The sequence below is a fragment of the Rhynchophorus ferrugineus genome, unplaced genomic scaffold (assembly GCF_030347505.1).
Source record: "Rhynchophorus ferrugineus isolate W39M unplaced genomic scaffold, kcgeb_rfMv2 rfM6, whole genome shotgun sequence".
NCBI lineage: Eukaryota > Metazoa > Arthropoda > Insecta > Coleoptera > Curculionidae > Rhynchophorus > Rhynchophorus ferrugineus.
In genome coordinates this window covers 7074348-7085415 of record NW_027472585.1, presented here as the reverse complement: position 1 = coordinate 7085415, position 11068 = coordinate 7074348, and the positions used below count along the sequence as shown (strand labels likewise).

At 29.4% G+C, this 11068-nt stretch overlaps 3 protein-coding genes across 3 annotated transcripts in view; 2 read left to right on the top strand and 1 right to left on the bottom strand.

The window, feature by feature from the left end:
- Positions 1 to 277: 277 nt before the first annotated feature.
- Tim10 (Translocase of inner membrane 10) lies at positions 278 to 781 on the top strand. Its single transcript, XM_076407906.1, has one exon. The coding sequence runs from the start codon at positions 425 to 427 to the stop codon at positions 677 to 679; it is 255 nt and encodes an 84-aa protein (XP_076264021.1). The 5' UTR covers positions 278 to 424; the 3' UTR covers positions 680 to 781.
- A 55-nt stretch (positions 782 to 836) lies between these two features.
- LOC143198584 (putative RNA-binding protein 19) lies at positions 837 to 4229 on the bottom strand. Its single transcript, XM_076407903.1, has 13 exons — positions 4136 to 4229; positions 3880 to 4084; positions 3679 to 3827; positions 3288 to 3620; positions 3065 to 3233; positions 2806 to 3009; positions 2555 to 2746; positions 2223 to 2485; positions 2030 to 2165; positions 1661 to 1977; positions 1404 to 1606; positions 1113 to 1338; positions 837 to 1052 (listed from the first exon to the last, which is right to left on the bottom strand). Exons 1-13 carry the CDS (start codon positions 4169 to 4171, stop codon positions 885 to 887), a joined length of 2601 nt encoding a protein of 866 aa, XP_076264018.1. The 5' UTR covers positions 4172 to 4229; the 3' UTR covers positions 837 to 884.
- A 521-nt stretch (positions 4230 to 4750) lies between these two features.
- Positions 4751 to 11068, top strand: part of LOC143198583 (lysosomal alpha-mannosidase) — a 28905-nt gene continuing 22587 nt past the window's right edge. The window contains exons 1-4 of the mRNA XM_076407902.1: positions 4751 to 4973; positions 9133 to 9235; positions 9305 to 9386; positions 9450 to 9635. Of these exons, the coding sequence (XP_076264017.1) occupies positions 4866 to 4973; positions 9133 to 9235; positions 9305 to 9386; positions 9450 to 9635 (479 nt within the window). The 5' untranslated portion in view covers positions 4751 to 4865. The remainder of the gene's footprint in view (positions 4974 to 9132; positions 9236 to 9304; positions 9387 to 9449; positions 9636 to 11068) is intronic.

Here is an 11068-nt window from a genome sequence, read left to right as displayed (position 1 = left end):
CTATATAATATATCAGTACAGTCAAGATTTTCGCATGGTCGAAAGCATTTTTAAAACAATCTAACTGAGAATATTTGTAATTATTACGTTTTGATGTCTAGATAATGCCTTTAGGCCGACACCCTAAAATAGGAATTGGTTGGTAAGTTTTTTTATTCAGAAGGGTAACATATAATAGACCTAACCTTAATGTAATTTTATTAAAATTTAGCACTTTTTAGGGCTGTGTGCACGTTTGGTGGCTTGTATTTATTTTACGTGTCAAAAAAAAGTATCGAAAAGCAACGATATGAGAATATGAAAACAAGGCAACGCATGAAGGAATCAAATAAAGGCGAATACGAAGCAAGCTATAGAAAATTTGCTTCATAAACCTATAGCTTTTATCTTGAATTAATCTATCTTAATTTTATATTCGTTTAAAATGTCAGTAAAAGAGCAACAAAATTTACAGCTTATTCAAGAGCTGGAAATTGAAATGATGGCAGACATGTACAATCGCATGACAGCTGCTTGTCATAAAAAGTGTATACCTCCAGTCTATAATGATTCCGAAATTGCTAAAGGAGAAGCAGTCTGCATAGACAGGTGTGTAGCCAAATTTTTGGAGATTCATGAACGCATAGGTAAAAAACTTGGACAATTATCTATGCAAGATGAATCATTACTGAAAAAATAATAATTACTTATTATTAGTAGTCGAATTAGTACATATTTGTTTGTAATGTAAGTCCTTTGGTGGAGTACAAAGTTGTTTATTAAATGTTTTCTTAGTAAAATAGTTTTTTATTAGACATAATATCATGATCTTTTTTAATGATAAGAAAAACCAAAAGTATGCTAAAACATTTATTTACATTTTAAAATACATTATATCAAATGTATCACTCCATACTGAAAACACTTTTCTTTGATTTTACCAGTTCTTTTGTACCAAAGTGGTCTGCTGTCCTTTTCCGCAGTTCCTCTACACCTTCCTCAGCTTTTGCCCATTCTAACACTAATCTCCTACCATACAAATGAGTACTTTGGCAAAGAGCTTCAAAAGCTTCCTAAATAAATATTGATATTACATAATAGGTTAATAGAATTTATGACAACAAAGCAATTACCTTTGCATCAGCTGATGTAACATAATCCACAAAGGCAAAACCTCGATGAGAATCAGCGCCAGGCGCCATTTTCTTTGGTAATCTCAAATCCTTTATTTCACCAAAAGCAGTAAACAATTCGAAAATTTCCTTTCTATTTGCTTGAAAGGGAATATTCTTAACCAAAATTTTTGAACCAGTCTGCTTACCAACTTTCTTCTCCTTCCTTATAGTGTGCACCTCATTTCTAATATAAATAATAGGAATTTGAATATTAACAACAGCATAATAACAATTTTACACGGGACTTACTTCAATGTCCTTTCAGATCTCTTCAATTCTAATGATTTATTGTCCAAAACACTCTGTTGTAAACTTTTTAATGCGTTATCGGTGCTTTTTTTCAAATAGAATTGTACAAATCCATATCCCATCGACAATATTTCTCCAGGATTATTTTTATCCCTTTTAGTCGCCACCGTAGCATATTTTACTTTACCACATTGTTCAAAATGCTACAGATCATACAAAAATATATATACTGAAATAAACATAAATGATAAACTAACCCTTTTCAGTCCCTGATTGGTTGTTTTGAAATTTAGATTCTTAACAAAGATTGTTGTATCGGGTTCAGGTTCCTCTTCTTCACTGTCAACGTTTTCTTCTATATTATTAGCATGATCTGGGTTTTTATTATCTTTTTCTTTAAGATCTTCTGTTTTTGCCTGTTGACTTTCTTCACTAAGTGTAGTTTGTGCTTTTCTATCAGTAAGTACATTTTCTGGAGCCCATTCTAAATATAATGGCACATTTTTGAATTTAGAGTAGGCCAGTCTAGTGAATGCTTTTCTTGCTTCTGAAGGTTCCAAAAACTCAACAATAGCTAAAAATAAAGCGTTATTAATTATATAAAGCATGATATCAATTATAAGTACCAGTTATTCCACTTGGTGGTAATATAACTCTACCAATTTGACCATGTTTCTCAAATATTTCCCTTATTTCTCTGGCTTCAGTTTTAGATGGTAAGTTTTTTATTAAAATTAATGTTTTAGATCTATTTGGTGATACCTAAAGCAATCAAAAAGTAATAATTACAATAATAAGACACAACAAATAAAAACTTACAGAACTAAATGCATCCAAAACAACACCATGCTGTTCTAAATATTTCCTTGTTTGTGCAACAATTTGTGTTTCACCAAGAGCCAATCTCACAGCAGCACTTCCTTTCCCATCAGGGCCTACAATAGCTTCTTTGGAGGTACCATAAGTGTCTGCTATCACTTTAGCAACTGCATCATGTCCAAGAAAGAGAGCATTCCAATTGTGGCTAGACCCAGCTTGAGACTTTTCTTTTGCTGCTTTTTTCTTTTTATAATTTGAAGTATCTGAAATAATATTTATTACAAATAATTATTAACACAAAATTGATTGCAAATTTGAACAAATCAGTATACCTTCCAAATTTTCGTTATCTTTATCAGTAGCTTTACCAGGGAGCAAATGCAGCATCCTACCCTGCAATATTGATCCATCTAATTCAGAATATGCTCGCACAGCATGTTCAGGCATCATAAAAGTTACTACACCAAATCCTTTCATTTTTCTTGTAACAGAATCAACTGGTAAATTTATTTCTGCTAAAGGTCCTAAAATAAATCAAATATAGGGCCAATCAAATAATAGTGCACAAAAATAAATTAAATACCATATTTTATAAACAACTCCTCAATTTCCTTCTCTGTTGTAGTATAGGACAAGTTCCTAATAAATATTTTACCAGATTCAGCAATGTCTTCTTCATTTTTTAAAGCTTCTTCCTGATTCTTCCATTTACTCCTTTTAGGATCACTTTTTGAATCTTCACAAGGTCCTTTAACTTCATATTTTGTTACCAGTATTTGTTTTCCCTCTGAAAAGTATATTTAAAAGTTAGGATTTAATAGAAGCAAGCACTATATACTTACTTATAAAGCTTTTATCCTTTAAAAGTGCCTTTTTAAAAGACCTTTCGGTTTTAAAGCCAACAAATGCAATACCATGTATCTGTCTAGGTATTCGAATACTAAAAGGTAGATTTGGCCTGAAGAACTCCCTAATATCTTTTTTCTTAATTTTATATGGTAAATCTTTTAACTAAAATGAATAATAAATCACTTATTTTGCTTTATATAAAAATTGTCTACATACCTTTATATTAAAAAGAGTTAGTTTTTCTTTTACTTTTTTTTCAGTTTTTTGCCTGGGTTTTCTTTCTATAGCACCTAACGAAACTTCCTCAGATTTTGAACCCTTCATTAACATCTTCATATATTCCAAATCTGATATTGGTTTTTCAGCTAACTTGTCATGTGTGCCTTCTTCATCCATATCTTCATTTTTAATGTCATTATCAGAATGAGTTCCTGAATCATCACCATCTGAATGAGCTTCCTCCTCATCTTTTTTTCTCTTCACTTTCTTTAATATTTCACAATTCCCATGAACTTGTAGGAATTCTTCAAACATTGGATCATCTTTGTACTACATATGTAATAGTAGAGATTATTAAAAGTTACAGTAAAAAACTACAAAATAATACCTTTTCCAATAGCTCAAGTTCAGTATCTTTTTTCTTTTCAACTTTTTTCTCTTCAGATTTTTCTTGAACTTCTTCAACTTTATTAATTCTTTTATAAGCTGTACTGTCAGTAGCATACTTGCTCCAAGCTTTAGGTTTACTAGAATCACCTAAAATATATCATATAAATACTAAATTATAAAACCATATTTTAATTCATACCTAATAACGCACACTTTTCTACAGAAATTTTACTTGTAGTTATAAAAGTTTGGTTCAAATTCTCTATAGCAGTGTCTGCTTCACTTTCATTTTGAAAACCAATAAAACCAAATCTTCGAAAATTACCTTCCGGTGTATATTTTAGTTGAATGTCAGTAATAGTCCCATATTGTCCAAAAAGATCACGAATTTTTTCTTCGGATATCTGCAACAAACATGCATTAAAATATAATAATAATCATAAAAACACACATACTATCTTTGGTAGATTCTTTACGATTAAACGAGACATGTTTACTATAGAAAGTTAGGTTATTTGTATTTACTTAATGACAATTATGACAAGACTAATAAGCACGTGTAATTGACATTATTGAAAAGAATTATTACAGTTTCCTGCATTTTATTGCCAGCAGCCGACATCTAGTAGCAATAGAGATAGTCAGTTCAAGTACCAAACACCGATAAACTGTAAATATTCTAAATTTACACGTTATAAAAAAAATGCATTTAATAGGTAGGATTAAATTCCAGACAGATTATTAATAGTAATAGTTAAAGGAGACAAATAATTATAAAATTTTATCAGACATATAACTACTACCTTTCAAATTGTTTAGTTAGTACTATCTTAGTTTAATTATATAGATGACGCTGCCTTATAATCGGGGAAATAAATTGAATATCCTTCAAAATGAAACTTAGTACGTTAAAAGATACTTTATTAAATTGCACTCGTATAATAACCTAAAACAAAAATACAAATCTTTTACTTTTTCTCTTTCCATTTTTAGATGAGATTAGATTCTTATCTGGTAGTAAATTATAAACATCGAATATTTGAAGGTGGGAATATTTTTAATTATCGGTTTTAAATTTTGTGATAATAATTTCATAATCAAGTTGAATTTCACATAATCGATAGCAAATTTAGACGCGATCATTAATGTTGATTGGTAACAATTTGTTGCCGCACTATTTAAAAAATGTACAAGGTTTATGTTTGTTTATCATCATTGCTGGCAATATCTATAGTGCAAGGTGTTCCCGTTAGAACAGGGGAAAAAGAAAAAATTAAATCATGTGGTTATGAGGTAAATAATTATTCTATTTGTTTATGGAGAATATTAATATACTGAAATAAAAACACATTACGTAATAATTATTAGTTTAGATGATTTTAAGTAATTGTTATTAATTTAAATGATTTGCGTGTTATTACAAAAATCTTTTTTTTACCAAAAAGTAGTTGTATTAAGTTACTTTTTGTTTATATCTTGGTCTGGTATACAATTATTATCGTCTTTGTTTGCCTTAAGAATGCTTTATACTGTTTATACTGTGTTAATATAAAACAATACATGTACGTAAAGAAATATATAAAATTAAACTAAATTGTTTACTTATAATCGGAATCAGAAAACATTATTCAATGTAAATCTTTAAGTGTCCAATTAAGTTATATATATGGTGGACCACAATATTTTTTACCATTTCTGAACAGAAAACATTTGAGATAAAAAATAATTCGACTACGTTGAGGTTTTGGCATACTAACACCTTAATAATTCCTAAAAATCTAATTATCTCATTTCTCTTTATTCGGGCCTAAATATTGAAATGGTGACCTTCAGCTATGTTTGTGATGCTTATAACTTCTCAACTACCTTATCTGTACCATCAAAACACAATTAAAAAATAATTAAAATATTTTGATAAGCGATATCTATTGGAAAAAATGCGAGGTATAAATGTAAACAACTATTAACCTAACCCAACCGTTAAATTCTAAGGTTTTAATATTACTTACAAAAGGTTCATACGGTTCTCTAATTTCCATCCATGGAATGCCCAAAATTGAATTTTCGATTACTTTTTTATCTGGTTTTAAGAAATCTACTATCAAAGCCCATCAAACACATTTAAAAAAATCAAGGTTCGTTAATGACTGGGCCTGGAGTCTGAACAATGAATTTTGAGGGTTATTTGACGAAAATCCAGTTCAAACTCTCAAATAACTTTGAGACAGTTTCACGATAAATGATTTCCAGATGTTTACTGAGATGTGGAAAATTCGAAAGCCTTGTAAGACAAAAAACGAAGAATTTTCTATAGAGTACTGTGTCTGGTGATGGATAAACGACAAACTCTGGATAACTAGATAAATATACGCCACAAGATCATCCAAAATAAAATGTATACGTCTACGCAACACAATTTTAACCATTGTGCGAATCTGAGCTATACGTCACATAACCAAGATGGCGCGCAATCAAAATGGTAACCCCACCTATTACAATATTTTTGTAACATCATCATTCCTATTTTAACTTATTTTGCTTTACATTATTTTCTATGCCTATCCAGATTTGATTCATCAATTGGTTAGTTGTAACTATTACTGTGGTAAATATCAACTATGTTAAAATGACGATTCTTTCTTCCTTCTGTAACACATCCCAAATCATTTTCAGGTAAATTTTCAAGATGGTTTATCTGAAATAAAATAGAGAATGTACTGATTATTATAATGATTATAATTAAAATACAATTCGTGGAACCCATTTTTAATTCGTTCATATAAAATTTAAATAATGACAGGTAAAGTGTCACTATTGCAGGAATAATCAAAAACGAATTCGCAAAAAACATTAATTATCGGTTCTAATCTACATAACTACAAATAGTCTATTCAAAGTTATTTTGTACATATGTCATCTAAATTTGTGACGTAAAAACGTGGCAATATTGCCGTATTAACTCTGAGTTTTAGTTCAGTTTGGCTTGACATACAATACAATTTTAATCTAAATAAAATAATTGAACAATAATGTTATCAAATATAATTTATTTTTAACTCTATAGTTCATCTAAAAACTACAGTTAATTATACAGCCATAATAGTTTATAGGTTAGAGTTATAACCTCTTATCGCTGTTGATTTGAAGAGTTTGGCATACGTTTGACAACCGAATGACTTTGATCAGGGATGTGCAACTCCATTGGTAAATAGTGGAGCAAAGCTTTGCTTAGTTCAATTATTGGCGGCGCTGACAACGTGAATTTGATTGGTTAGTTTAAAATAGTTATCTAGAAACCTGTAAGGAAAATACTTTGCTTTGATTGGTCTGCCATTTCGCCTGATTACTTTGTGACGTCACTTCTATTGGGCAATAGTGTTTAAATGAAAATCAAATTTTATTTTTAAAATTAATTTATTAAAATAAAATCCTATACAAATAGAGATAAGTGTAAATAATATAAATATATACAAACAAAAAGCAAAAAAAAAAAAATTATGAACTCTATTCTAGTCAAAATTAAAATATCTATAATTCTTCTATAACGCCTTCCCATATTTGTTTAGTGCCATCAATTTTATGGGATCTATTAGAACTCTAACTTATCTTGATATCGTGAAGGTAAACTTTAAATCCTTCTCTGTTGATATTGCATTAACTTCATTAAACCAAAAATACAATCACACCTGATAATAACTTTTAAAATTTGGTATTGAAAATATTATGGATTGGACAGTTGAAACACTAAAAATATATGTGATTTTTAAAGATATTTAGATTTTAGAGTATTTTATCTGTGGAACTACTTAATATAGAATGTAGACAAATATTGCATGTTGTCTCTTTTTCAGAAGTTTTGTTAAATAGCCTGAAATAAGACTAAAATACAATATTAGACTCTTGTTTTTCTCAGAGCAAAGTTCTCTGGAACTGAAAATATAGACTCAACTGGTGATTTAACAACCTCAAGTGGTACTAGATCTCCCGTTAAAAAATAATATAAGTTATCTAACATGTTCATCTTCTTCACAATTTTCTCCGGGAGAATGATGTGAAAAAATTGAAATGATGATGTGCCCTTTTAAAGATTTCTCGAACATACTAGGGTGAAGGATGCTGTTTCAGCCTCCATGACCTCTAATAGATCCAACAAAATTCTTTAAGCAATCTTGGCTAAGATTTGTTAAACAAATGTAGTTATTTGTAAATTTAGACAAAATAGATTTATAACCACCGTAACAAATATTTTCTTAACAAGGCAATCAAATTTAAATCTACAATAGCTCTACTATAAAATTATTGAACACTGATTCTTCTAAAATGTTAAAGTATTACAAATATTTTAGGGATATTTTACAATTAAAAGTAATATTTATTACCACTAATTATCCAGTTATCTTAATTATTACCTTCTTGTAAGACTTCTTTATGTAGAGACATACATCACATGACAGCATACGAACAACTAGTAGATTAATTTAATTTTATTACTAATAACATATTCATAAGTAGGTTTTTATTTTCTGTAAACAAACAATATATAAACAGACATGTAGTAGATAGATAATTTTATATGTACCTGATAAAAACAATGTTAGATATGCATTTACCCTAATACCTGTTCGTGAAGGAAGGGTAATTATAAATTTTTCACTAAAATGTCCGTGACAGACACCATGACGTTGATATATTTGCATTTTGGTTTATCCAGGTAACTTACTACTATTTACTTGATCAACCCATTTTTGGAAAGGAGCGAGATAATTCTTTGGGAAACGATGTCTAATTTCCGTAGTAGATTTTTACCCCGGTACATTACATCTTTTACTACACTGACGCATTGTCATCAATTTTTATATTATTACTCCATAATAATTAATATAAGATTTCAAAGATTTCTTGATCAAAACAAAAAAAAACCAAAACCTTCAAACAAACTAAAAAATGGACGCCCATAGAAAATGCTGACTTCAGACAATTTCATCGACCAATCACGTTCCATGTTAGTGGCGGCACCAGGAATTTAAACTAGCCAATCAGAATTTGCGATCGCAGCGCTACCTTTGATTGAACCAAACAAAACATTTTCCCAAGGTCGCCTTTACGCGTTCGAACTTATCAGACAGCATTGTGTCTCTTTTTAACTAGAATAAAATGAGAACGAAAATATTTTCTGATTCTAAAACGAATTTACAAATTCCGGCAGGTAATACATTAAAGATCTTGATGACGTATGTACAAAATAATTTTGAATAGACTATATATCGATCTATGCAGATCGATATAATCGGCTATATTACAGTATGGAGGGTTGCATAACAATATATTAGAGACAATCTGAAAATATAATACTAACTTTATATCTATATCTGAAATAGTTTGATACATTATAGAGGTTATGTCCATACCATTACATCAATATAAATAAATATATACTTTTTCATTTTTCAAGTCCTGTGTACCAATCAAAGAGGGTTATGTTAACATACACCTAATTCCTCATAGCCACGATGATGTTGGATGGGTTAAAACTGTAGACCAATTTTATTATGGAAGTAAGAGACAATTAACCTTTAATATTTACATGTATTAATGTATTATCTTTGACACACACTAATTTTCAGCTAATCTTGAAATGTATCCAGCTGCAGTTCAATTCATCTACGACAATGTCCTGAGATCGGTACAAAAGAATCCGAACAGGAAGTAATGTAATTACGGGACATAATTAGAACCAAAGAATCTCACGTTCTATCTTTTTTGTTCCAGGTTCATATATGTAGAGACCGCATTTTTCTGGAAGTGGTGGTTGGAACAGGGAGATTTTGAAAAGAATTTGCTGAAAGAATTGGTCAATAATGGCCAAATTGAATTTATCGGTGGCGGATGGTCTATGAACGACGAGGCTGTCACAAATTATCAATCGATAATCGATCAGATGTCTTGGGGATTAAGGTAATTAATGACAGATTAGGAATATTAAATTGCGACACAAAAATAAGCGATTTTAAACAAGAATTCTTATTGGTTAAATGATAAAATACTGTGGATATAAATATTTGATCAGTAATACCTTTTGCTGAACATGTGAAATGTTGATGTAAACAACTGTTAATTCGAAGATTTTAAATATAAATTAATAGAGAGGAAAAATTTACAATAGGCGTCACTGGAGAAAAATTTCGCAGCTTTCAATAACTATAGTCCTTCCAATAAAACAGCCAATGCACGTCATCAACACCATCGAACGTATTGCCAAATTCAGTTTATAAAAACGTAAAATCCCTTTTAAACTCGAAACATTTTTCTTTCCCGTTTTTCTAATTACCATTACCCTATTTAAAAGGAGACAAAATGAAGTCTGATGCGTCCAAATATGAACCAAATCGATCTATAAAATTCGATTTGTATTGGCGCTGATTGAGAAAGTTGTCATATGTCAATGTAAATATTATAAAACAACTCTAACATACAAAATATTGTGGCTGCTTAATTAGGTGTAGTTAAGTTCGATAGATATGCATTGGATATACCATAATGTTAAAATAAATTATATTTTATAAGGTTATTTTTGTTTTATTATTTTATTCACACTAATCAAAATAAACGAAAACATAATTTGGTGCGACAAAGTGGCATTATAAATTTTGATGACGTTCATTGACCGTTTTATTTGAAAGACTATAGATAATTAACTTATAGTCCATCCAAAGGTGGTGTGAACAAACGTGATCTCAATGTATGACGTTAAAACGGTGCAATTTTGCCGCATCAAGTACATTTTGACTTTGACATATGACAAAATTCTAATCTAAATAAAATAATGAAACAAAAATATCAAATATAATTTATTTTAACATTATAGAACATCTAAAAACTACAGTTAATTATACAGCCACAATAGTTTATAGGTTAGAGTTGCAACCTCTTATTACTAATGTTTTCAAGAAATTTGCATACGTTTGACAATCCCGATTGCCAGGTTGGTTCGATTACATGTTCGAACTTATCAGACGGCTTTGTGTCTCTTTCTAACTAGAATAAAATGAGAAGGAAAATATTGTCTGATTCTAAAATTTACAAATTGCGACAGGCAATAGATGAAACATTTTGATGACGTATATGCAAACAAATTTGAATAGACTATATATTTAAAATATATTTTCTTGGATTCGGAAAGATATCCCTTTCAATTAAAGTTCAAATTTTAATAAGTTTATTGGTACAAATGTCATCTATAATATATTATATAAGCATTACCAAAAGCTATATATAAAAATATTTAATTTTGAAATAATTTTTATTATAGCAAAGAAAAAAGAAAAACTCAATATTAATAATAAAAAATATAATTTATTTATCAATTTTTAAATATTGTATTACAAAGT

Excerpts from the sequence above, each read along its gene's own strand:
- Tim10 (XM_076407906.1), top strand. The coding sequence starts at position 425 with ATGTCAGTAAAAGAGCAACAAAATTTACAGCTTATTCAAGAGCTGGAA.
- LOC143198584 (XM_076407903.1), bottom strand. The coding sequence starts at position 4,171 with ATGTCTCGTTTAATCGTAAAGAATCTACCAAAGATA. Across the intron at positions 1,339-1,403 it reads AGATCTGAAAGGACATTGAA|AAATGAGGTGCACACTATAA; the intron begins GTAAGTCCCGTG and ends TATTTATATTAG. Across the intron at positions 1,053-1,112 it reads TTACATCAGCTGATGCAAAG|GAAGCTTTTGAAGCTCTTTG; the intron begins GTAATTGCTTTG and ends ATATTTATTTAG.